The sequence below is a fragment of the Diceros bicornis genome, chromosome 17, assembly GCF_020826845.1.
Source record: "Diceros bicornis minor isolate mBicDic1 chromosome 17, mDicBic1.mat.cur, whole genome shotgun sequence".
NCBI lineage: Eukaryota > Metazoa > Chordata > Mammalia > Perissodactyla > Rhinocerotidae > Diceros > Diceros bicornis.
In genome coordinates this window covers 51,966,076-51,992,722 of record NC_080756.1, presented here as the reverse complement: position 1 = coordinate 51,992,722, position 26,647 = coordinate 51,966,076, and the positions used below count along the sequence as shown (strand labels likewise).

Genomic DNA, 26,647 nt, shown 5'->3' with positions numbered 1-26,647 from the left:
CCCCCACAACGGTCTCCCCTCAACAATCACTCAAAACAATTAGACTTTTAGAAAAGATGTGAAAAGTGGTTTTATTCAATTCTTATGCAATAGATATATCCCTGTAAACTAATGTCTAAGATTCTTATGAAATTCTTGTATTTCTAAAAAATTTTTTGAAATAGTCCATATTAAGCAAAGATTACCAACTTAAGCATAAATGATTTATACAGTATTCATTTGTTCCTGTAGATATGTTTCTTTACAAACATTCTATGTCCTTTCCATGTGTGCTTATTTTTACTATGACCTTAGATTTTATTTGTGAGAGAGAGAGAGAGAGAGCAAGCTGTAGATCTTGGAACCCAGTTTAAAAAAACATGTCTGTCTGTCTGACTTATCTGTTTCAATGATAATTGAAGTCAGAGGGATTTCGCAGACAGCACCCAGAAATTCTAATCTCCAAACCTGCTTTTTCCAAAGGTGGGATGGCTTTCCAGTTCACTTGGCAACCTCTCAGTCTACTTCAATGGTTAGGAATAAAACAAATGACCCGGAACCAGGAGAGTTGATTATCAACACAGTGGAGGGGAGGATTTCAAAGAGCAAGAGAGGAGGGCTAATCACACGGAGAGGGGAGTGAATGGAGATTGTCAGGGTGCCTTTCAACCTTCAGCAGTCACCTGGAGCGCTGCAGAGAAGGACCAAGAATATTACTCCTTTTCTGATGGAGAAGAGAACTTATTTGGTCACCAGCAATGTGCCTTTGATCCTCTCAAAAGTCCAGTTTCTCAGCACTGCCTAGAAAAATACCTAATTCACAGGATTAATGTGTCCTCCCTGAATGGCTTCCTTTTGGCGGCAGTGGAAGAAAGCTAAAGACATAAAGAAAGGACTAAAAGAAAAGAAGGCAAAGGGAAGCAAAGTGGAGACCTTAAGAAAAGAAATAGAAATAGAGAAGAAAGCTAGGGTGAAAGGGGAGAAAAAGACCACAGAAAATAAAAGCTCAAGGGAGTAAGAGGAGAGAGAGAAAGAGAAAGAGAAGGAAAAACTGATTTATTGCTGAGAAAAGTTTTTCTCTTTAAGTCCTCTAGGTCAAGAAGTCAGACATGGCACAAAGAATGGAAAGGAGGCAATGATCATTCAGTGCTTGATCCTGGAGAAGTAAGAGTTCAGCCTGATGGGAGTGCGAGTCCATGCCGTGTCAGCCTCTGCCCTGGTGTATTTCATCCAGGTGAGTTGTGAAAACACAGGAATCAGGCCTTTGTTTGTTTGTTTCTCAGATAAATCAACTCTCAGAAGAATCTGGGGGGAAATGAATGAGGGGAAAAGACATATATAGAACCAAAGGGCTAGTGGAAAAGAGTAACTAGAATGTTTCCTTAATATTACAGGGTTACATTGTGCATTTATGACTAATGACAACATCAGTGAAAAGATACAACTAAGATAGCTACAGCAATTTAGAAGTGCCACTTATGTATATTTCTCTCTTTTAGCATCTTATCACCCATCCCTCAAATTCCCAAGTAAATTATCAAAACTAACTACATAATTCCCCTAAACTGAGTTTCCAAAATCAGCCTTAAATCAGTTCTAGCAGTTTAGGTGCTTCTGGATCAGAAATAAGTTGAGATATGGGCAGGCCTCGTGGCTTAGCAGTTAAGTACACGCACTCCACTGCTGGCAGCCCGGGTTCGGATCCTGGGTGAACACCGACGCACCACTTCTCCGGCCATGCTGAGGCCGCGTCCCACATACAGCAACTAGAAGGATGTGCAACTATGACATACAACTATCTTCTGGGGCTTTGGGGAAAAAAGGAGTACTAGCAATAGATGTTAGCTCGGAGCTGGTCTTCCTCAGCAAAAAGAGGAGGATTAGCATGGATGTTAGTTCAGGGCTGATCTTCCTCACAAAAAAACAAATAAATAAAAATAAATAAAAAAGAAATAAGTTGAGACAGAAAACTCTTTAAAAATACTTTGGACCTTTATTTTCTCCCCACTACAAATTGGAAGCCCCTGAGTAATTCATTAGCTGAGAAAGGGGTCATTGGAGTAAGGGGTTCTGGACAATTGTCAAGGGGAAGTTTATATGGCTATGAAATCTATTAAGAAGGAGAGAAAATGAAGGAACTGGCTAGTATCAGATTCCTGTACAGCCCCTGGCAGGGAGGGGGCTGTCTATTTTGCTTCCTATATGCCAATTAAATTAATGCCTGAAAATCCATTTCTTTTTTTCTTTTTCTTTTTGCTTCCTCTTCTCTTCTTTGCCCTTCTCTTCCTTTCTCTTCTCTTTTGGCAACAGGTCTGAAAAGAGGTATTTTATCTGCTGAGCACTTTAAGGGTTTTCTTACCTTTAGTCAAAAAAGTGAAACAAAATACTGGGCCTGGGTTGAGGAAACACACTTTGTCATCCTTAGTGGTCAACTATTTTAAATTAAAACAAAACCAGGAGTTTCTCTAATGTTATCTGAGATGACAGCTGTTAGTCCTTTTACAAATCCTTTTCATCTGATACATCATGAATATGTATCCCCCCCCCATAAACTCCTAATAAGTACAAATCTCTGTCCCTTTTTAGAGGACCTTTGTGGCCTTTGTTGTTGATTTCCTGAAATATCAAGTCAATCAAGTTATTGGAAGAGAAAAACAGTTTCTAGAACAAAAGTTTACCTAGAGAGGTTTTTGAAGGTGAAAGTCAACTGAAATATAAGGTAGAAGGAATGGGAACTTTGTTTACTAGGAGTAGAAGGGGCTTGATAGAAATGTCAAGGAGTTGTTAGAGCAGATTTGTCTCTGATTCTATCAATTCATTCACCACATATAAATGACAGAATTTGATTTGAATTCTGGCTTCATCAATAAGTATGTGCAATTGGCCATGTTACTTAAACCCCTATGCCTTAGTCTCTTAACCTTTCAAAATAAGGTTAAATATACCACCTAAATGGTTATTTGTGTGATAAAATGTAATGAAATATTAAAAATTCTTAGCAGTCTGACTGGCATAAAGTAGCTATTCAATAAGTAAGTTTTTCCTCCCTCCTTTTCTCTTTCCTCCCTTCTTCTCATGTATGGTGAGTTAATGTACTGAGGGAATGAAAAAGAGCATTGGGGTAGAATTCAATCTGCAACTGGGAAAGAATTAGGAAGACAATAAGAATATCCTGAGGGACAGATCAGGAAATTTCTAGAACAAACAAATTGATATAAACACTGCCTCCCATTCAAAAAGGCAGTGATGCTCACCTACCACCAAAAAAAACAAAAAAAAGGAAGGAAGGAAGGGAGGGAAGGAGGGAGGGAGAGAGAGAGAAAGAAAAAGGAAGGAAGGAAGGAAGGAAGGAAGGAAGGAAGGAAGGAAGGAAGGAAGGAAGGAAGGAAGGAAGGAAGGAAGGAAAAAGAAAACAACAAATTAGATATTTGCTCTTCTAGGTTCTCCCACTTCAGATACAATAACGAATAGGCATGGGAGAGATGAAAACAAACAGTCCTCAATATGGCTGGCCCTGTGACCGTGTCCTCATGTTTACCCTGCTCTCACCTACTGATCTAACAGAGCACAGTCACAAGGGATGATGTACAGGCTGCTGAGCAGAGCAGTTGGGGTGATTTCCCTGTCTGAGACTATTCTTCCTCCTACAGCTTCCTTGGGCAAGATGTGAGGAGAACTGTGTCAATTCTGAACAGTAAGTATGTAAGAGTTCAGGCTGGGAGGAAGAAGAAACAGACAAAAACATCAATACCCCAAATAGGGTCAAGATGTCATTAGATATCTGAGACTTCCCTTATTTCTACTTAAATGGGTATTAACCCACTCATCTCACAGACACATTACCCAAAAATGAAGACGTGTTTACATGTCATTATAAGTATTCAAAACAACACTGCTGACAGTGTTTTTTCCAAAGCTAGTCTTCAAAGCAGACTTCATCTCAACCTATACAGTCATAGAAATTTGCAAAAGACTTTCTCACCCATGCTTCTCAGTGACTCATCCAGACAGACTGGGTTCAATATTTAGTCATAGGCAGATATACTTGGGTAATTTTCAAAGTAGTGTTATCACTTCAGATCTGAAAAGCATTTTCTATTTCTTAGGGTGAGTTAATATTTATTGCAGATTTCATTTACCTAGTACTTTGAGGTAGTTATTCCTTAATCTAAACCTGTCATAATTAGGTCTTACGTAGACACAGAGGACATAAGATAAAAAGGGAAGAGATTCATTCCGCTTGGAGGTAAACTATTAAAAAAAGCAGAGACAGTTTGAATAAAACATTTGCTCAGGCTGAAGGAAAACATATATTTAGCTATGGGAAGGGTTTCCCAACAGCCTAGTCTTAAACTCAGAGGAAATGGTGATGGCCTTGGTTACTTATCACATGCTGTGTGAGGTTTTAGACACCTACCACCATAGGAAGAGTCATTTTTAATAGAATCAGAATTGTAAAGTTGTACAACTAGAAGGGGCTTTGAACAAGTGGGGAATGTGAGAAATCCTGGAGGAGACACTGTTCAGTGAAAAACCAAACTGTGTGTTCTCTAACTGTGTAACCAAAGAGAGGATATAGAACAGATTTCAATACATTTCAAGAGACTGGTATATCAGAAAGTGTTATTAAATTTACTTATCTTCAAAGATAAACAAATATTTTCCTTCTCCTCCCCTTCCCACTCCTGAGCTTATCCTACCCTCCTTCTCCCACGCAATACATATTTTTTTAATTTCCATAGAGAAAATTTATAATCGCCCTAGTTAATTCAGAATATTCAATTAGCTTTCATCAGGATGAAGTTGGTTTCCCCATTTTTCCCCCTTCTTATTTAGCTTCAGTGGATATGCATATCAGTTTTGATCCTGGATGTGAAAATTTAGGGGTCTTTTTATGGTGGGAGTTTTTATGGCTTTATGGTGGCCCTTTTTGCAACAACTTGCAAAACATAAATTACAAACTTCGTTGTATTGCTTTCATGCTTATAACTGAAATTTCCTTTACGTTTAAACTTTATTGACCTTAAATATATACAAACCTTAACTTTCACATCCATTTTCAAACTCACTCTTTGTAAACTTGCATTGCAAGTTCTTTCTTGGTAATTGCCATCATAACTGTTTACAATGGTCATGGTTACATTTTCTATTAACACTGTTTTCATGATCGCTACTTTAGTCTGTCTTATAATGATTTACAAAATGTTTTATACAATGTCATCTATAGTATAAACTTTATTTGTCATCCCATTTCACAATAGATTCAGCTGGTTACATTGAAGTTATTATAACCTGTGATGCTTTTATTATAACAAGGTATCATATTATAACTCACATTTCTGATTCTGGAATTACAACAGGCATTGATTATATGGTTATTGCAAAAACTTTGTTCTTTCTCCATAGTTGCCTGACCACAGATTGGGTACATCTCTGGTATATATGGTAAGTTTCAGCTATAATACCCAGAAGGACATTTAAAAGGGACTTTAGAGGCCGGCCAGGTGGCGCAAGTGGTTAAGTGTGCCTGCTCCGCTGGGGTGGCCCAGGGTTCGCCAGTTCGGATCCCGGGCGCGCACTGTCGCACTGCTTGTCAGGCCATGCTGTGGCGGCGTCCCATATAAAGTGGAGGAAGACGGGCATGGCTGTTAGCCCAGGGTTGGTCTTCCTCAGCAAAAAAAACAAACAAACAAAAAAGGGACTTTATTTTTCTCAGGGGTATTATTATTTTTTTAGCTTTTTGATATATTGACAGCAGGAAAAAACGTATGAGACAGACAGCCTACTTACCTTGCATCTCATGGAGTAAAGTTTCTTTACTTCATCACTAACCTATGTAATAATATGCCAGGATTTCCTATTTCAATACCATCTCCTCCGCCAACATCACAGATTATTGTGTACTTGCTGAGGGTCAGCTCTAGAAATATCCACATAGAGGAAATTACTTCAGTAAAATAAAAAGCAGCCCCTCCAAACCACATAAAATCTCCTATTAATTGCTCTGGTGAACTGACTTAGTCTTGCTGACAAAATAAGGAAGTATTTACGTGAAGTAAAAGCCTTGGAATTAAAATCTTATAACCATTCTATACAATAGTCAAACAAGAATCAAAAGGGAGACACTGAAGACTGATTATGCCCAGGTTGGGAAACACACCAGATCACAGAGCTCTCACTGCCCTGTGGGCTCCTTGCAGGTTGCTGGTAGTGATTGGCGCACTGCTCCTGCTGTGTGGCCTGACTTCTGTGTGCTTCCGCTGCTGCCTGAGTCGCCAGCAGAATAGGGAAGACGAGGGCCAGCCACCCTGTGAAGTGACGGTCATCGCTTTTGATCATGACAGCACTCTCCAGAACACAATCACTTGTGAGTACGCTGGCTTATAATATGGGAGGCGAGCCCATGTTTAAACGATTAGGATGGTACAACTGTATAAGAACATTGATTGAATAGTATTAAAGATTCTGAAACTCAGAAGCCTCATGGTGCAGTGACCTGGGCCCTCAGTGATACTGTCTTCTCAAATATTGGTCTGACTGGTGACAGAGTTAAAATAGAAGTGAAGTTTTGGAGACAATAGTGGAAATGTTTTATAGGAAGAAGTACCCAGTTCACAAATAGTTATTTTGATAAAAATATCTTGATCTCTGTGTATATTCCTTCTTCAAAAATGTCTTGGATTTTGTAAAAACCTACATTTTCTATTATCTATACTATTTTATATCTTCAGAGAAATTAGTTGTGTGTACTTTCAGTTCTTTATCCTTCAAGTCTTGATACAGTAAATGCTAACCCCAACATCCCCTCCGTAATCATAGGACACTTTCCTCTATTTTTTTCTTTCTCTTCTTTATATTATATTCTTTCCTAAAACTGGAGAGTAAATTAGCAGGCAGAACAGCTGGCGGAAAAGCACTGTGATATTTATTTAGAAAAGAGAACAATGTAACGTATTGTTGTTCACCTTTCTGGCCTCCCTTTTCTCATTGTCATTATAGAGAAAAGGTAAATAAGGTAGAAATAAATATTCCTAAGGAGTCTGCAGTGTCAGTGGGTTGGTGTAACACGTTCCAAGTCTGCAAAGGGAGAAGGACAGGGTTGTGAGAAATGGGAACACAATTTAGATTATTCGAGGATATCAGAGAAAACAGGATCTTCTAGCAAAGTAAAGATGATTTCGAAACAAGCTTCACAGGATTTTCATAACGTTTGTGACAGAAAGTAACAATGAGTTTGGACACATTAAAAATGAAGGGAAATGAAGTGTGTTGTAACTCTGGTTTCTGAGGAGGTCACATTCCCTCTCACTCTACTCCTTTCCTTACCAGCCCTGCAGTCAGCGTTCGGCCCCGCGGCTCGAAGAATCCTGGCAGTGGCTCACTCTCACAGCTCGCTGGGCCATCTGCCCTCCTCTGTGGACACCCTCCCGGGGTACGAAGAAGCTCTTCGCATGAGTCGCTTCACGGTTGCAAGGTGCGGGCAGAAAGCTCCTGATTTATCCCCAGTGCCGGAAGAAAAGTAACTGCCTCCAACGGAGGAGTTTCCTTGAATAGAACACTCTTCAAATTGATGAGAACTCTGGTTGTATAAGTGGGGTGGGGGTATCCCCAGAGTCGGTAGAGATTCACAGACAAATGGAACATTTTTTTCTAACTTTCAGAAGGTTTAGGGTGGCATCTAAACATCATTCTGTAGAAAAGATGAATTCCAACTCTTCATTTCTAGATACATGTATTTTCTGAGATGGAATGCTCTAGTGAAGAACTCTCATTCAATGGCCAACATTTGCAACTAACCTTTAGCAATGCTGATTACTACTGAACAGGAAAGCATCAAAGGTATCTTGGGTTCCTTCACCTATTGAATTCCTTTAACCACATGATACTGCAAGGTGCTTTTTTCTCTACCAGCTAATAAATTGCAACACACTTGTGGAGAAAGACAAGAGTGTAGGCACAGCCATAGACATTAATACACCAAATTCATACATCTTTGCACTTGAGAGAACACTCACTTTTATACTGAATGACAATGATAGTTTTAGACATCATGTAAATACTAACTAGACAACCATCCAGGGGTGGGATTGCAGGTTCGGGCTAAGAGAACATAGTATAATATTGAAGTGCTACATATCAAGGTCTTTCTTGTACTCTGGTCCTACCCACCACCAGCAGTATGAGAAACTGTATAGAGTGCAGGAACAGTTCTATGAATTTTTCAGTTCTTCTGCCCTGCAAACACACTCGCACACAGACGCACACATGCACCCTTTCTAACTCTAAAAGAATAGCGTTGCTTCGCTTCCTTCCTCCTTCCCGCTTTGACCTCTTAAAGCCAAGCGTCTGACACACGCTAGTCTCTAGAGGTGGCCTTTACTGCCACCTAGTGGAGCCATGATAGAAAATGCATTCTCCTATTGAAGTCTTTCTGCACACCTCTCCAATTCTTGGAGCTCTAAATGAACTAAGCATGGGTGGGATCCTTCCCATGGCACCATTGTGCTGTGTAGTGCTAAGCTGCCCACATAACATAGTATCTCTAAAATTTATTGTTATTGGAGAATTGAGGACGTGAAGTGTAATTGGGGAAAAACTACTCACCAGTGACCTTAGATAAGTCACTGAATCTTTAAAGCACAGTTTTCTCATCTATAAAATAGGCGATAATAACACCTCCAAGGATTGTTGTGAGGATCAAATAAGCTAGATATACATGACAAGATTTGTAAAGTATTCTGTGTGTGTGTTACTCTTGATATCGAGATCAAATTTTCACCTGCCCTGCTATGATTCTGCTGAGAATTATGTTCAACTTTGTCCTTTTGCCAGCCAGCCTGCTGTTATTGTGAAGTCACACCTGAAGTAGCTTTATTTCATCAATAAATATTTGTTAACTGAGGTAAACAACTAAAGATATGTGATTCCTCTTAATGTTCTGTGTAGAGGTAAGGAATATTTGAGAAAACTCCTTTATTAGAGAATTAGCTCCAGTACTCAGGCAGGCATTACAGAGCCTGGAAATGGCTGATGAGTGCAGCACCTCATTAAATACATTCTTGGAGAGGCCCGCCCGGTGGCGCAGTGGTTAAGTGGGCATGCTCTGCTTCGGCGGCCCGGGGTTCACAGGTTCGTATCCCAGGAGCACACTGATGGACTGCTTGTCAAGCTATGCTGCAGCGGTGTCCCATATAAAGTAGAGGAAGATGGGTACGGATATTAGCCCAGGGCCAATCTTCCTCAGGAAAAAAAAAAAAAGAGGAGGATTGGCATTGGATGGTAGCTAGGGCTGGTCTCCCTTGGGGAAAAAAATACATTCTTGGAGAGCTCACTCAGCCCAGCCAGAGGGAAAATGTTCTAAGTGAGTATAACCTGCTGATGATCTGAATTTATCCTGAATCATATAGCAAATTTCCTCTGGAAATTGTTGAAATGCATGAATGGTTAATAATAGCACCTGAGGTGGCCTTGTTTTGCCACTGTCAAATGAATCACTTCATTATCACGCATTCCATAAAATATTCTAGGCTCTTTCATCCCTAAAGATACCACAGTCTTGAAGAAGTTAAAATGTCATCAGGTATAAAAAGATTTTGGAAGAAATACTGCCTATAAGTCTCTTATTCTAAAGAGATTTCTCTGCCACACCCATCTTGTCCCCTTTGCCCTTCTCCCAGCCACATGGAGTCCTCTCCTGTAACCCTCCCATTTTGTCAGAAGCTATTACTGCTCATTTAGCTTCACTTGTTTCTCTACTCAACCTAAGACATCTGTCAATCAGCTCAATCACTTTCACCCTTCTCTCAATTTTTTTAACCCCTTTTAACTTTCCTCACACCTATCCTTCAAACTTTAAACACTGGTTCAATGAAGCTAACTGATTTCTCCCCAAAGCCCACATTGCTGAGCAGCGCTGCAGAAAATCTCAGCTCTGATGATTGAGGTCCTTACAATGGCATGGTCTCCAACACACCTGAACTATTTACCATTTCTTTTAGATTTTCTTGAGTAACTTTTCCATTTCTTTTAGTAGTTATTCAGATTTCAGTGGCTCTCTTCAAACCCCATACCCCATCACTTATCATCAATTCTAGGCAGGGACTTGTCCTCCTAGTTCAGAGAGGAAATCAAAGCCTTCAGGTAACTTCCTACCCCAAAGCTACAAACCCGCCCTTTCCTCCTTTCTTCTAGTCTCATTGAAATAGATGTCCTTCCTCGTCCCCAATAAAATACTTCTAATTGTGCTTTGCCTTACATTGATTCAACGATTTCTTTGTTCAACAAGCATTATTTAGGAAATTATGTGCCAAGAATGGTCCAGAGGCTGTTGGGGTATAAAAGTGTGCAAGATTAACAGGGTCTCTGACTCTTGGTCCTCACAGAACTTAAGAAAAAGCAAAAATAAAATGATTGCAAACATTAAAAGTGCAAAGAAACCTTGAGAAAGGCAGAATGAGGGAAGAGCATTTTCAAAGATGATGAAAGGTTTGGTAAATTTGAGGAACTGAAAAAGATTAGAGTAGCAGATCCCAGGGAGCTAAAGAGAGAGCTGCAGACAATGGAGTCTGAGAGGGAGAGAGGGCCTTGGGGGCAAGGAGTCCAGACTGTATTTCACATGCATTGAGAAGTCATTGAAGGATTTTAAACACTAAGTTACTTGATGCAATTTGAATTTTAAGACAATGAGTCAATACTACAGGAGAATGGGCTGGAGTAGGACAATTATGAAAGCATGAAGACCAGATGAGAGGCTATTGAAGAAGAGTAGATAAGAGGATAGGACTAATGTGGTGATATTAGAGGTGGAAATAGAGATAAACGTAGGGATTTGAAAGATATGTTGGGGATAGGATCATTAAGACTTGCTGATGGTTTGGGTAAGGGAAAGGAGTGAAAAATGACTCCTAGATCATTGACCTGAACAAATGCACAGAAAGTATTTTGTTTATTAGGAGGGGGAAGACAAAATTTAGGGAGAAATTCAAGACAGTGATTTCTAAAATGGGGAAAATGCATTTGATGGTGAAATATAAACCAAGTTGATCTAAGATAAAGGCTATATACCCATATAAACCCTATATATGGGTATAAATGACATAATCAACTCTCCATCCTTGCCATCCTCCTTCTTCCTCTTGCTTAATTTTTAATTGTTCACTTTCTACTAGCTCGTTCCCTTTAGTATACAGTAGTTTAGTATGAATTATGTATGGTAAAATGAAGGGGGAGCAAAGAGCTGAAGAAGAAAAGTGTCACATTGTTTTGTTAAGACTTGTACTAAGTAATTCAGACACTGAACCAAAAGATAATGAGGGGTTATTTGATGTTTTATTGGCAGGAGAGTTCCATAATGTAATCGACATTTTAGAAGGATATTCTGATGAAAGTTTGAGGTCTTCGCTGAAGTGTGAAGAAGGCGAGTCTTAATTCCAGCTAGGAGCATATTGTAAAAATTCTAGTTAAAAGTTATGAGAGTCTTAAAATGAATATGGGGGTGTTGATGAAATGGATGATAATTACTTCTTTTCAATGGAACTCTAAGCTGTGCCCAAATTTAAAAAATAGACAACAACCTGGTTAGGAAATATGATTTTTACACCATTGTTCTCTAGGTCTTTCCTCTAGTTTTAAGCAGTGGAGATTCTCTACCACCTCTTTCTCAGCCCAAAAGACACAAATATGTATAAACCTCATGCAGCCTGGCAGTGAAGCTGCACTGTCCATCCTCTATAGCTTACTTTGGGTTTCCTGGGGTGATTACACTGGGCAAAAAAACACATTTTCTATAACTTTTTACTTACCAAAACTGAAACTTCTGCAGTCAGGGCCATGTCTAGTGTGATATCAATATCTGAACGGAAGTGTTAATATCTACATCTGAGGAAATGACTCCAGTGGCACAAATGTCCTAATCTGTGCGAGGTCTGGAACATGGGCATGTATTAGTTTATACCAGGACAATATAGGCTCTCCTTTCTAGGCGAAGATGGGTCTGAGAGAAGATTGACTGGGCTGTGATGACTGATTTTCTCTGTGGTTTGGAGGTAAATAGAACAGTACAGGATGCCTTTCAGTGGCCTGCCTCTCGTCCAGGTCTAGGTTGGGAACTACAACATAGAATCCTGTTGAGTTGGCCTTATAGGTGTGGCCTGTAATAAGACCTTTATTAGAGGATCTGATTAATTGATACATTAAGAGTTTACTTGTACATGAGAGGACGGAAATAAAGCAAAAATGAGATTTATGTAACAAATTTAAGAGCCAGGGGAGAAAAATTGCAAACTCTGGGAACAGGAAGTTTTGTGTTCTTTTCCTTGGGTAAGCAGATGGGCTGGAAGGCAATAAAAAGTCCAGGATGGGAAGTCTTCCTTTGCTAAGGCTGGACTGGGAAAACAATTTCAGTGATTAATTAATTGCCCAAGATACATTGAGAGTTCAACTGTGGAAAATATTTTACATGCTGTCTCTGAATAATGTTAGCGAGTGTCCTTCTGCTGGCATTTCCACCTTGGTTAAGCCAGAATTGCACCATTTCCCACCTCAGAATTTCTCATAATTAGGAGTTTGGAAAGGGGGTTGGGAAAGTGGTAGTGTTTGAGTTGAAACCCAAAGGATGATAGAATTTTAAACATCAAATATACAGTATAAGAGCATTTTCTGTCTATGAGCAAAGAGAAAAAATGAGAATGTGAATCATGAAGAATGTTAAAAATTCCAAGAGTGATATAATAGGAATGCATTTGGAAACAAAGCATTACCAAACCAAAGTGGGTTCGCTTCTTGGCAAGTTGAAATCAAAGCCTTCACCAGAAGTAGTTGTCACACAAAGAACAATTTATTTGCAGCAAATAAGGAGACCACATGGAATCACTTCCAAAGCCATGGCCCCGCAGAGCAAGGGAAAGCAGGGGCCTTTTATTTTGGATGGAGAATGAATATTCAAAAGGGAAGTTTCATCATCACATGTAGAGGTGGGTATAAGCTCCCGGAGGCGTAGTTTGAAAACACGCTTTCACATACATCACACATTATGCTAATAAGGCTGAAGCTCCTCCTGAGGCAGAGATCTTAACATCAAAATGAAGCAAAGGTAACTTTTGGACACTTCTCCGCCTGTCTGCGAAAGCTTCGCTCTTTGTGGTGGGATTTGGACTGGTTCAGGGCAGTTGGTGATTGCATCTGTCAACGTAACTGAAAAACAACTTTGAAAAACAGTCAAGTGCGTTTGGAACCTCCTTCAAGTTACTTGGGGCAGTTAGTCAGGGACAATAGGTTGGCATCTTTCTATGGAAGGCATTACATGTGAGCTTAAGCAGTCTGATCTCAATCCTGCATTCTATGAAAGCCATTGTAAGTTTTGAAGAGGGAAAATATCATATAACCTCCAGTTTCATTAATTTGCGCTAGTGACTCACAGAACTCATAGAAATATTTTACTCATGGAAGAGGTGCATAGGGCAAGGTATGTGGGGAGGAGTGTGGCGCTTCCATGCCCTTTCCCAGCACATCACTCATCCAGCCCTCCACATCTTCACCAACCTGGAAGCTCTCAGAACCCTGTCCTTTGGGGTTTGTATGGACGATTCATTCCATAAGGGTGATTGATTAGGTCATTGGCCATTGGTGATTGAACTCAATTTCCAGCCCCTTTCTTCTGGACAGGGGGTTGGGGGGCTTGGGACTGAAAGTTTCAACTCTCTAATCTCATGGGTGGTTCCTCTGGTGACTATCGCCCATCCTTAGGTTACCTAGATGCATTCCAACAGTCACTCATTAGCATCGCAAAAGACACCTTTATCCTCTCAACACTTAGGAAATTCCAAGGGTTTTAGGAGCTCTGTGCCAGGAATGGGGTAGCAGACCAAATATATATTTCCTATTATAAATCACAGTATCACTGGCTGCCTTAACTAAGTACCACAAATTGGATGGCTTAAACAACAGAAATTTATTGTCTCTCAGTTCTGGAGGCTAGATGTCTAAAATCGAGGTGTAGGCAGGGTTGGTTTCTTTTGAGAGCTGTGAGGGAGAATGTTTCATTCCTCTCTCCTAGCTTCTGGTAGCTTCTAGCATTCTTTGGCTTACAGATGGCATTCTTCCTGTGTCTTCACATCCCCTTTCCTTTATGCATGTCTGTCTCTGTGTCCAAATTTCCCCCTTTTCAGAAGGACACCAGTCATACTGGATTAAGGTCTACCCCAATGGCCTCATCTTAATTTGATCATCTGCAAAGACCCTATTTCCAAAGTCACATTCACAGATACAGGATAATACGTCAACCTCTTTTGGGGGGACATAATTCAACCCATGACACAGTTGTTTTGGTGGAGTTTCAGGAGACAGCAAAGATAAATGTATCTTCTTCAATCTGCCATTTTAAATCAGAAGTCTACCCTTTGCTCTTTTGACTATGACATACTGCACATTTTTTGAGTCTTTACTTTGTATCCAAAGCACTGAGGACAAAAATACAAGTAATATGCCATCATATAGCACAGAGTCTATTGGGAGAGACTACCTGAAACTAGGGACTTAAATGTCATTAGAACTCCCTCCAACTCTATCTTTATATCTCTCTCTAGACATATCTATATATCTTGCCTCTCTGAGTGTCATCTTCTTTACCTGTCTTTATCTTGGACTGGTGCATTTGGACTGCAAATTTGGACTGCATGAGACTAAAACAATGACTACTATAAGCCTCTGATTTTATATCATCCAAACTTCATCACCAAAGAGGGGGCTTACTTCCCTTAGTTTATATGTGGGAAATTCTAAGAAAAGATTCTGATTAGTCTTGTGTAAGTTACTTGGCCTTCTAAACGGTCAAGGCAGTGAGGGTCTATGATGGGTGGATCCCACTAGAAAAACTATGTGATGTCAGTGCAGAAGTAGTAGTTGCCTTCAAAACCATGTATATCTCTCCCCCAAAAACAATGAGAACTAATAGGTATCATATAATCTAATAAACAATACATCATTATAAGTGCAATGACAAAGATAAGCACACAATGCTTTGGAAGCACACTTGTTACCAAGCAACGGGCTTGTTCTGCTCACCGTGATTTGAGCCAATTAATCACAACTAGTTAGAGATTGAGAAAGGAAGCTTTTATTTGATTAGCCAGCATAATCAGAAGATGGGAGACTAATGTCTCAAATAAAGCCATCTTAAAGATTTACAGAATCTTGAGGCAGTTATATAGGGAAAATGGGCAGTAAAGACAGGGTTTAGAGATGCCGGCCTTCGACATGGGTCCCTCATTGTTCTTATCTTCTGTCAGTGATGATGAATATCCTACAGGTGTTCCTTCTTCCTGGAAGCCTTCTTATTCCTTGGGAAAATTTGTTAAGACTGTTAGGAACAAAGGTATCAGAGTACCTCAGCAGGGGTATGTGGAGAGGATCAGGGCCAGAAAATCATGAAAGCATGTAGTAATTTATAATAATCACACACTAGAAGGGTTTTAACTAGGAAAGGGTCATTTAGCATAACAAAGATGGCCTCACTTATGTTTACTTACACACAGAGGATACAGAAGGACCCAGGAAAATGAAATCAGAAAGATTTCCTGGAGAAGCTGATACCTGAACTAAACAATGAATGATTTATAGGAATTAGATAGAAAAAAATAGGAGGTAATATTTTCATAGGAGGAGCCTTTGAGAATATCCAATGGCCAGAACCAAGGGCAAGAAAGGGAAAGAAGTAAATTAAGTAACTTAGTATGCCTGGAACATATATGTTCTATATATGAGGCTAGAGAGAGAAATAGCAGCCAGAGCATAAGTACTCTATTTCTCTATTAAGGAATTTGAAATTTTCCCAAAGACTACAGAGAATCTCTGACCACTGAATGATGCTAAGAAAACACACAATGAAATATGGTTTTGTTATATTTATTCTGGCATCAGTGAACTTTTTCTTTCTCTTTTTCCTAAAAATGATACAAACAAAATTAAAGACTAATTAAGAAAGGGTTTGAGTAATAGTGGTGGTTTCAAAACACGTCCACAAATTCTTTAACATTCCTCTAATGGGGGGGGGGTCTATGGTCTATTCACCTGCTGAAGGACATCTTAATTGCTTCCAAGTTTTGGCAATTATGAATAAAACCGCTATAAACATCCTCGTGCAGGTTTCTATGTGGACAGAAATTTTCAGTTTCTTTGGGTAAATACTAAGGAGGATGATTTCTGTATCATGTCATAAGAGTATGTTTAGTTTTCTAAGAAACCACCAAACCGTCTTCTAAAGTGGCTGTACTATTTTCCACCCCTGTCAGCACTGAATGCGAGTTCCTGAAATGTGAGCTTTTTAATATAGTATTTTGTCTTTGGTTAAAAAAAGAATTTTGAAATATTTTTATCTGATTGTATTAATTTATAAAATTCCCTTCTGTATAATATTTTAAATGTTAGGCTGAGAATAAAGGTAGAGAGCAAACTTTGGAAGTTGACAGATTGGGTATTCTAAGATAAAGTATTAGCATTTAGAAAGGCCTTAAGACCAAAAAAGATTAACCAATATTGCATATCCAAATGATTTTTCATATATAAATTGCCACTGTGCCTAAGTATTTTTAAAATAAAAGTTAAAATCAGCATTTTAACTAGCTACAATTGTTTCCAGTCCATTGGAGGAGAAAACAAAATATTAATCTTCATCATAATTACTTTTCTCAACTCGTTGTAAAGTAGTCCTTTGAAAGATTTAGCTATATTTGATTCAAAGCTAAAATGACTGACAAGGAATTAAATAAACTATTTTCGATTTGAAAATAAGGACTAAAAATTATAAACATATTATAAAACACTTCTTGGATTTTCATACACAAAAAGGGCTGAAAGATGCCGTGGAGAAAAATAGTTAAGACCAAGAAGTAGGACTACGTAATTCATTTTCCTTGTTTCAATAATGAAACTTTGTTTTTTTGTGTGTGGGTTTGTTTTTTTTAAATCAGAGACATTGAAACCTTGATAAAAGATGATAGGTGTCCGGTTGCCGTTGTCCAATGTATATTTTTCAGAACTCCCTGGACTTGTTCAGGTCAAAGCAGGCCTTTCAGGTGGCACTTTTTATTCACATTAGGGACACTTAACCAGTAGTACTATCCTCAGGGGAAATTTTTGCAGAAGACAAAGGATGTTAGAGAACTACTGAGTTAATCACCTGAATTGCTTGCTATTTCCCTTTCCAGAAGACAGGCCCAACTCCTGGGTTAACAAGACCAAGTGAATCATCTCTATATTTGAACATGCGTGAAGCCCTTCGTATACGTGACTGACATCACGTCTCCGTACCTTGATTACACCTCATGCCCTTCACCTTATACATCTCTTCAAATTCCTGAGTCATGCTGTTTATGTTGCTGCTCTAGGAGCAAATTGCCGCATGGACCCAAACAAAATGACGCCAGCATCGTGGTGGGAGGGGTCACGGATACAGACAGCTCCTGAGGTGCCGGGCGGGTGAAATTGAACGGACAAAGGGCAAAATGCAAGCAAGGGGTATTTCTGCACTGGCCATAGGAATTCCAGGACCCCTATCCCTTCTTTTCCCAGACTCCACATCCCAACAAGCTGGAAAAAGCTGCATTTTCGCCCTCTGTATTTGTTTTTGGGCCCAACCAAGAAACAGCGAAGGAGAGGGAAACACATCTTTCGAAAAAAAATACTTTTTTGCTTTTAAAACCATCTTTAATGTCACAGTCACAATAAAAGAAGAAGTAAAATATTTCCATGTCCGCAATGGATTCTATTCAGGAAACCTTTACGTAGAGAGAATGCACTGACACGGAGGACGTGTCTGCGCACCCCCACGCCGCGCGGTCCGGAGCGCCGGGGGCGGGCTGAAGGGCGGAGCTCCGTGAGGTCACAGTGCCTACGCGCCGCGTTGTTTTTGTGTTCCCAGCTCTCGGGAAAGCCGCGGGGATTTCTTTACCTGGCCATCCCCTACCTCCGTACCAGGGGACCTGCGATCCCTTCTGAAAGCTCTGCCAGGCTGCGTCGCGAAGGGAGCTGACATTTCCGAAGCGATTCTGATACACACTGAAGTTCGGCGGAGGGAAGCAGGACGGGAGAGACGCCGTCATCAGCGAGGGAGGCAGGCCCCGTCCGGGGATCTTAGAAACCCTGCGGTCCATCATGAAGTTCCAGTATAAGGAGGACCATCCCTTTGAATATCGGAAAAAGGAAGGAGAAAAGATCCGGAAGAAATACCCGGACAGGGTCCCTGTGAGTGTAATGGAGTGCCGAGGGGGTGGGGGAGAGGATTAGCGGGGCCGGGGGCGTCGCGATGGCTGCCCTCAGGCGCAGAAGGGTGGTCCCTCAGTTACTTAACCCTGAACGCCCTTCGCTACCCGGAGAGCCAGTGGAATGGACGTTCTGACTGCGGACCTTTCAGAACCCATATCCCCAGGGCCCGTCCCCATCTTTAGAGCCGACTGCATCTCTAGAGCGGAGCCTGCTCTTGAGTGACTCAGCAGTATTCCGAAGCGATGTAGGTTGGGATGTGCTCCAAATGTGGCCCTTTTGTGCCAGAATGATTAGGCTGGGACCTTGGATTTGCTGCTTTTAAGATCACAGGGAAATTGTGGGAATAACTGACGCAATGGGGTTTGCTCCTATCGATTTCTGCCTTACGTGGTATTCCCTTAATCGAGTTGACTTTGGCCCTCGTAGCACTGGGGTTGGGAGGGAAAGGTTCGGAAGCAGGTGGGTCCTTTCTTTTATACTATGAAGATTAGGCAGGTAGGTGGGCGGCGGGGGGGCTCGTCACGAGACACGCCTGGCGGAGAAAACAAGGTCACGTTCTCTGCGCCACAGCCCGGTTGCCTCATCATTCCTGGCTCCAGGGCATGTGTGGGGGCAGCCAGCCTTCCTCCCGTTCTCATTCTGATCAGATTGTACCTACATACAATAGGGAAGGACTGAGGCCTTTTTCCTTCCGTTTTACACCCTGGTTTATGTAATTAAAACTAGTGTAGGCTGTGAGGAGGAACAGAGAAGAGATAATAAGGAATCTTGCTGCATCCGGGCGTTTTTCCCGTGTCCCACCCGCCCCTTGACTGGTTTTTCTGTAATGTGCGCTACACAGCCGGATTGGAGGGCAGGAAATTTAAGTGTGGTAATGAACAACAACCGTTGGATTTGGGAGATGGAAGAGCAGACACTTTAAGCTTGTGCTATTTATCTTCAGGCGGGAACGTTAGGATAAATATTACGTGCAAATTACAGGCAAAGGGATTGCGATTATCTGATGTCCTTTACTGACCCCCAGATTCTTGGGACTTCTCCATCCTTACCTGTCACGGTGCTACAGCTACCAGAAGCAACTTGGGCCTTAGGCCAGCAGTGGAAACCCCTTGCAGACCTTTTCCTATAAGGAGGAGGAGACATTAGGGCTGTTCCGTTCCCCAGCAATTGCAAACAAAGGGTCTTTGGCTAAAAAGGGGAGCTAGCCCTTTTACCCGGTAGAGGATCTTTCACAAATTGCTTTCCTGGTCTCTGGGCCTTGGATAACTGCTTTAAAAGTGTCCCTCAAGTCTGGTGATATACCAGTCCTACTTTCTTATCAGAATATTTAAAAGTGACAATTAACCTTTATTGATAGAATACTGTCACATACATGGTAAACTAAGTGCTCTTTCTTCATTCACTTACTCCTCACACCATTATAATCCCATTGTACAGAAGAAGGATCTGAAGCACAGAACAATGAAGTGACTTCCTGCAGGTTTCACATGGCTGGCGTGTGGTGGAGCCAGATTCCAACTGCCTTTTGGACCCTCCGTGTCATATCATTCCTCAATTTCTGACCCAGTTCTATTAAACAGTTAAGTGTGCGCTGTGGGCCTCACGCTGTTAGGTGTGGGAAATGGAGAAATAAAACTTTTGCTGCCCTCAAGCGTTCAGAGGATATGATGCCAGAAAGGTAACCCAGTCAGCGAAATGACTGTTTCTTCAGAACTATGACCTAAGCCACAAACTCTGAATTTTGCCAGTTCCTAAATCTAGTTAAAATTCCCATATATTTCCTCAAAACTGAGCCCTTCCCATTTCAGTCATTTACATGCATTCACCAGTATGTCAGCTAATCCCTCGTTTTTTTTCTGTTCATTGGTGTTAAATGTTTTACTTCTTTGATAATTTGTAAGCTGGTCTGACCGTCCCTCAGATCTCATGGTTCCCTCAGTTAGATTTTAACCAGTGGTAAGCTGCTCCTTAGGTGCTCAGCTGGTCACCTTTCTAGTTGTGACATAGGACGAGGAGCTCCGCCCTCTGAGTTCTGAGATTTGGTTCTAGTTCTGGGCAGAACCCTTAGTCTTGCTGTGCTGGCGTCCTATTCACAGGAAAGAGGGTTAGAGTACAAGATTTCTAAAGCCCCTTCCAGCTGGACTGTTGGTGTTATTAAAGCAGTCACATACCGTGACTGCTCACATCCTCAAGCTTAGCCCCAACACTGTCTCTTAGCTGCCATCCAAAGAATAGGTGTGCTTGTGCCTTGAGAGAGGAGGGTTTCATGGGATCTTGAAATTTTCTTAATAGCTACAGTGTATTGAAAACCTGCAACATAGCAAGAAACTGTCGGGAACAGATTGTCTATTTTTTTTAATTATTTTTTTTTTTTGGTGAGGAAGATTAGCCCTGAGCTAACTTTCATGCCAGTCCTCTTTTTGCTGAGGAAGACTGGCCCTGGCTAACATCTGTGCCCATCTTCCTCCACTTTATGTGGGACGCCGCCACAGCATGGCCTGACAAGCCGTACGTCGGTGCGCACTCGAGATCTGAACCCAGGCTGCCAGTGGTGGAGCGCGTGCACTTAAATGGCTAGGCCACGGGGCCGGCCCCAGGTTGTCTATTTTTTAAGATTCGTGAACAGCTCTGTGGTATATGAGCCACATTGCACAGATGAGGAAAACTGAGAAGCAAAGAGACAAAGCATCTAGCCCAGAGCCCACTGTAAGTGAGGAATAGAATTGGGATTTCTGGAAACCTAAATATCTTTTGGTAAACTGAGGCCTTAATGATTCTCCCCACCCCCAGTTTCTTTCCATATCTCGCCCTCCCCTCTGGATGTCTTATTTGCAGTCTGCTTTATTGCTCTCCTTTTCTGCTCCCTTCTTGCGGTTTCTGTCTCTTACTGATCCTTATTGGTCACAGCTGGTGCTACCAGGTGTGCGAGTTCCTGAGAGACCCGGTGCTACATGCCCTTTGATTTTATTAACCTGCTCCCTCCTGTCCATCCCCATTGTTGGCCTTCACTGGTCTCTCCCTGAAGCTCTTCCTACTTTTTGTTTTTAATTTCTTTTTTTTGTGAGGAAGATCAGCCCTGAGCTAACATCCATGCTAATCCTCCTCTTTTTGCTGAGGAAGACCGGCTCTGAGCTAACATCTATTGCCAATCCTCCTTTTTTTCCCCCAAAGCCCCAGTAGATAGTTGTATGTCATAGTTGCACATCCTTCTAGTTGCTGTATGTGGGACGCGGCCTCAGCATGGCCGGAGAAGCGGTGCGTCGGTGCGCGCCCGGGATCTGAACCCGGGCCGCCAGTAGTGGAGCACGCGCACGTAACCGCTAAGCCACGGGGCCGGGCCCTCTTTTTAATTTCTTATTCACTTATCTTGACTCCAGTTTTTATTTTTAAATTTTAGGTGTGATCATGTTCCTCTGGTCTTCTGGTGCAGGATTCTTCTCTGTAAACACAAAACAAGTTTTTTGTCACTATTTTAATCTTTTTCATTTAATTTAAATGCTTCAAGGCACCCCTTTTAAGTCAATCCTTATGTTTAGCTAGTGCTTTATAATTTACCAAGCATTTTCACATAAAATTTTATGGATTACTCAGGTCCATCGTATCAGTACCACGACTTTGTACAAGATGTGTTGGAAGGTTATCATCTTCCTTTTACTCATGGGAATGCTGGAGCTCAGAGAGGTTAACTGACCTGTTGAAGATAACACAGTGACTAGAGATACTTGTCCAGTATTTATTTGTACTTTAACTTTTCTATACTTCCCATATCTATCTAGAATGATTATATTTTCTAAACTAAAAATCTAAACCTGAGTTTTACAATATATTTAAAATATTTGTAATTTAAGTTAAATTATATATTAATAATTTATAGGATATATAAAATATAAATACTAAATATATAATTTAAATTTAAATATATTTAAATTAATATTTAACATTTTAAAGAATTATAAAATATTTTCTATTGTGAATATGCATGCATAAAAAGTCTTTAATTTTTACATTTCATTTATTTTTTCATTACAGAAATATATCTTTCTAAAACTTGAAGTATTATAGAAATATTTAATGTAGACATTGACAGTCCCTTACAAACCTAACATAATCAATATTGATGAATGAGTTATTGTACTGACATCATATTCAGAATATCATGCTATAAGAACTGTTTTAATATGTATTTTTTCACTTGAAAGTGTCTTGAACATATTTTTTTGCAGTCATTCTCAAGAATTTTTAGAGTATAAAATTTAAACCACATTATCTGTACCTTTAATAAATGGCATTTAAAAGAAGGAATAAAACTAACGAGTACTCAGGACCATTTGAAAAAACTCAGGCAATCTTCTTAATGCTCTAATTTACTACCAGCGAGTATATATCTTATAGTATACCTCACAGGTAAGTTGAAAATACTTGAAATCAAGGTTCCCTTGACTTTCATCACCTGTCCTCTCCATCCTCTTGTTATTGCAATAATAAAACTATAACCTTATTCAGAAAGCCTGTTTCCCCATACATTTTGTAAGGGATGAGGAATAAGAAATGAAAAAGTTGTATTGGGCCTAGACAAATTCACTTCAAATAGGGCAAGTGTAGGATGTGGAAGGAAAAGTACTAGGTTGGATTCTGTGGTTTTCATTCCCATTCTCTGCCTCTTCTCCCAGGTGATCGTGGAGAAGGCTCCTAAGGCCAGAGTGCCTGATCTGGACAAGAGGAAGTACCTAGTGCCCTCTGACCTCACTGGTAATGTTCTTTCCTTCCCCTGACCTTTCCGCCTATGACAGCATTCCCACTCCTTCCTGCATGAGATTGTGAGATTGCGAGGAAGCAGAATTGGAGACAGTGAGTGGGCTTTTCCAGAGTTTTAGGTGATTCAAAAATGGTGACAGTCGTTTTTCTCTATCACCAGTTCCCTTAAGCTTTTCCCATAATAGTGCCTTGTTTTAGACACAGCAGAGTGCAAAACATTGAAAGAAAAGATCAGACAATCCATTATTTAAACCACTTAAAATTCAGCTTTGTTACTGTGATATTAATTTATTCCAAAAGGAAAATCAAACTAGTTTGTTGGGAGGATCACATTTTAGAGATTCTCAGCTGAATACCTTGTCTCCTCAAGCTACGGTTTTTTGTTAATACATTTTGTAGATGCTGTTTTGAATTGCAAAGGATATTCATTCTTCACCTTGATTCTTTATGGAATAATCACTGCATCCAGGGAACACTAGAAAGCTTTTGTGGATATGTTTGCTCCAGAGTTATTAGATTTGACTGTCAGCTTTCTAGAACTTTCATTGTGCTCAGCTAAAGATAAAGCGTTGAACCCCACTCATTGCCCCAACATTGGGATGAGTGACTGTGTTAAGATTACTGGAGTCCATGGGGCCGGCCCCGTGGCGTAGCGGTTAAGTGCGCGCGCTCCACTGCTGGCGGCCCGGGTTCAGATCCCGGGCACGCACCAACGCACTGCTTGTCAGGCCATGCTGTGGCAGCGTCCCACATAAAGTGGGGGAAGATCAGCACGGATGTTAGCTCAGGGCCAGTCCTCCGCGAAAAGAGGAGGATTGGCATGGATATTAGCTCAGGGCTGATCTTCCTCACAAAAAAAAAAGATTACTGGAGTCCAGTAGACCTGTTCCCATCACTCATTTGCCTTAGAGTGGCAGTGGGCATGGAAGTCTGTTTCAAATCAGGTTTAGACAATGACAAATAGTATTCCCTCAAAGTCCTCATTAGGCTTTGAGTAGATATGCTAACATTAGGTCTGAGATTGAGTAAAGAGGAGGAGGATTGAGGAATAAACTCAGCGGCATGTCAGGGAGTATGCAGGCTTCTTCGAGTGCACTTTTTATTTCTAAAGCTGCAGGACAGTGTTTGGCTTTGCTCAGATGCATGTAAAGCTGGTACTTCAAAGGGAACAGGTGCAGTAGAATTTTTTTCTGGGTCTTACCCTTTTTCTAGTCCCTTGTTTTCTTCTCTTGCCTTTTTCTTAAACCTTCTTCCTTCATCCAGTTGGCCAGTTCTACTTCTTAATCCGGAAGAGGATCCACCTGAGACCTGAGGACGCCTTATTCTTCTTTGTCAACAACACTATCCCTCCCACTAGCGCTACCATGGGCCAGCTGTATGAGGTAATGGTCCTAGTGACAACAATACCGTGAACTCGGGTGTTCTCGAGCTTTTGTTCCCATGCATGTTGATAACACACCTGGGAAGTGGGGCGGGCGTGTTTATCAGGATCCTCTTACACCCGGCAGTGTAAGGCTCTGGGCGATGAGATACCATTTGTCCTTTAGGGATTGAGCAGCCTACTAGAGTCAGTGCTTTTGAATTCTCTTCTCAGTCTCTCCTTGCTGTAGTGTGTTACTATTGGATCGTCTTTATTGAAACAGCAGGAAATGGTTCCTGATTGCAAACGTTCCAGATAAAATGAAATTTAAAATTAAGGCAAAATCTTTAAATTGATTCATTTGTCTTAACAGATAAACTCAGCTGGAGAGAATAATTTATGTGATTTTATTTGGTTTAATTGGTAAACTCAGAATCTGAGAAAACTATAGGAAAGGACTTTATCATGCTGTATCACGTAAGATTGTAACTGTATTATTTCTTAAAAGACTGCAAACAAGACGCTGCCTTCTTGTGCCCCATTAGTGAATTGCATAAACTTCTAATACCACTAAGCTGATTTTTATTTCATAGCATATATTGCCTATTAGTGTATATTCCAGTACATGTGTTTTGTTGTATCTATGTTCCCTTTGCTAGAATGAGCTTTTTAAGGGTAAGGACTATGTCCTGCTCGTGTTTATATCCGATATCTATGTGTATGATGTTCTCCATGAAGGTTTTTATTTGTGAACTCAAAGTTGAATTCTAACCACTACTGCTATTCTTTGTTCCTCTTTTCAGTGGAGTCTGGTGGTACCTTTCCTAGCTCTTTACAAGGTTGCATGAGGCTCAGAATCCTAGAGATAATGAATGTGATTATGTTTTCTAAACTGTCCTCTTATCTCTTCCCCTAGGACAACCATGAGGAAGACTATTTTCTGTATGTGGCCTACAGTGATGAGAGTGTCTATGGGAAGTGAGTGGTGGACGCCCAGCAGATGGGAGCACCTGGACTTGGGGGTAGAGGGAGGGGTGTGTGTGGGACTTGGGGAAAGAGAGGGAGGGCTCCCACTGTGGAGGAGACAGAGGTGAAGACATCTGGAAACACTACACTGCACACACCGTCATCATATTTTCACATGCTCAATTGATATTTTTTGCTGCTTCCTCAGCCCAGGGAGAAAGCATGTCAGGACAGAGCTGTTGGATTGGCTTTGCTAGAGGAATGGGGATGATGGTATTTCACAGCATTGCTGCGAATTAATTTTTTGTGATTTCATAGAAGACTCAGGAGGTAGGCAAGTTGGGGCCGGAGATGATTGTGGACCAGCAGCAATTTCCTGCTCCTTCTGTTTGGGCAGAGATTTTGTTTTTGACATTTGCACAAGACAGGTAGGGAAAGGGGATGGGAATGTTTTAGACTGTAGATAGTGGACCATTCCTGGGGACCAAAAGAGATCCATTGTAATTAAAACATTGTGATGCCTGATCTCCTATCTCCATACCTCCTCCATCCCAATCCTAATCTCACACCCAGATATCACAGTACCACCCCAGTGGTGGCAGTAGACCTCAGACACAGAAATTTAGATGGAGCTCTCTTACTATTGGAAAATAAGGGTGAGGCGTGAAGGACATGTTGATTATGAAGATAGTTTCGATAGCATTAAACTGGAATTACAAAGTATTGAGCATCTCTGTCTAACCTGCTCTCTCTCTGGTGCCCCTTATCCCACACCTACCTTAGACTTTAATGAGCCTCAGCCATTTTCAATTACAGGCTAAAACCACTCCTCCAGCATTCCCCAAACTTCATTCCGTGTGTAGGGACAGAGATGTCTTATGTGTAGAAGGGGCAAGTGTGAGGTAAGGTAGATTGTCTACACCTTCCATTCATCCAGAATTCTTGCTCCCTTGCTGCTGTCCCTTCAGCCTCACACGCACAGAAATGCTAAAGGATGGCCAGCGGCTTCCCTCCTTTAGTTTTCGTTTACTGCAGCTGCTAGTTAGGAGAGTTTGAGGGGATGATGTTTAGTAACTCATGGGGATTCTGTTGATTCGGATTATTTTCACTTTAGGGGTTATTCTGTGGGCGGGGGTGGGGAGCAGGAATTGCACTCAGACGTGACATTTCAGTTCATCTCTGCTAATGACAAGGGTTTTTCCTGTGGGGGAATCTGTGTGTCAGTTCTGTCAGCTGCAGGTTCTTGTATAATGAAGTTTATGCTGTCAGGCCAAGGAAATAAAATAATTGCATACCTTAAAAACCCACGGTGAGTTCAGAAATGTTGCC

General features: G+C 40.9%; 2 protein-coding genes across 3 annotated transcripts; both read left to right on the top strand.

Moving 5' to 3' along the window:
* The first annotated feature begins 1,159 nt into the window (after nucleotides 1-1,159).
* On the top strand, nucleotides 1,160-10,040 carry TMEM52B (transmembrane protein 52B). 2 transcript variants are annotated; one of them, XM_058558821.1, is made up of 5 exons: nucleotides 1,160-1,213; nucleotides 3,630-3,673; nucleotides 5,386-5,424; nucleotides 6,180-6,346; nucleotides 7,309-10,040. In XM_058558821.1, exons 1-5 carry the CDS (start codon nucleotides 1,160-1,162, stop codon nucleotides 7,500-7,502), a joined length of 498 nt encoding a protein of 165 aa, XP_058414804.1. In that variant the 3' UTR covers nucleotides 7,503-10,040. The 2 variants fall into 2 exon arrangements, with proteins under 2 accessions (XP_058414804.1, XP_058414805.1); XM_058558822.1 differs by lacking the exon at nucleotides 5,386-5,424.
* Nucleotides 10,041-17,936: 7,896 nt separating this feature from the next.
* Nucleotides 17,937-26,625, top strand: GABARAPL1 (GABA type A receptor associated protein like 1). The gene is made up of 4 exons (XM_058558813.1): nucleotides 17,937-18,216; nucleotides 22,908-22,986; nucleotides 24,256-24,374; nucleotides 25,269-26,625. The coding sequence occupies exons 1-4, from the start codon at nucleotides 18,127-18,129 to the stop codon at nucleotides 25,332-25,334; spliced, it is 354 nt and encodes a 117-aa protein (XP_058414796.1). The 5' UTR covers nucleotides 17,937-18,126; the 3' UTR covers nucleotides 25,335-26,625.
* Nucleotides 26,626-26,647: the final 22 nt, after the last annotated feature.

Bases quoted from the DNA above. Each gene is read 5' to 3' on its own strand.
- TMEM52B (XM_058558821.1), top strand. From the start codon at position 1,160: ATGGGAGTGCGAGTCCATGCCGTGTCAGCCTCTGCCCTGGTGTATTTC. The intron at 1,214-3,629 runs GTGAGTTGTGAA...TTCCTCCTACAG, and splicing joins CCCTGGTGTATTTCATCCAG to CTTCCTTGGGCAAGATGTGA. The intron at 3,674-5,385 runs GTAAGTATGTAA...CTTTCTCCATAG, and splicing joins AACTGTGTCAATTCTGAACA to TTGCCTGACCACAGATTGGG.
- GABARAPL1 (XM_058558813.1), top strand. From the start codon at position 18,127: ATGAAGTTCCAGTATAAGGAGGACCATCCCTTTGAATATCGGAAAAAG. The intron at 18,217-22,907 runs GTGAGTGTAATG...CTCTTCTCCCAG, and splicing joins AATACCCGGACAGGGTCCCT to GTGATCGTGGAGAAGGCTCC. The intron at 22,987-24,255 runs GTAATGTTCTTT...TCCTTCATCCAG, and splicing joins AGTGCCCTCTGACCTCACTG to TTGGCCAGTTCTACTTCTTA.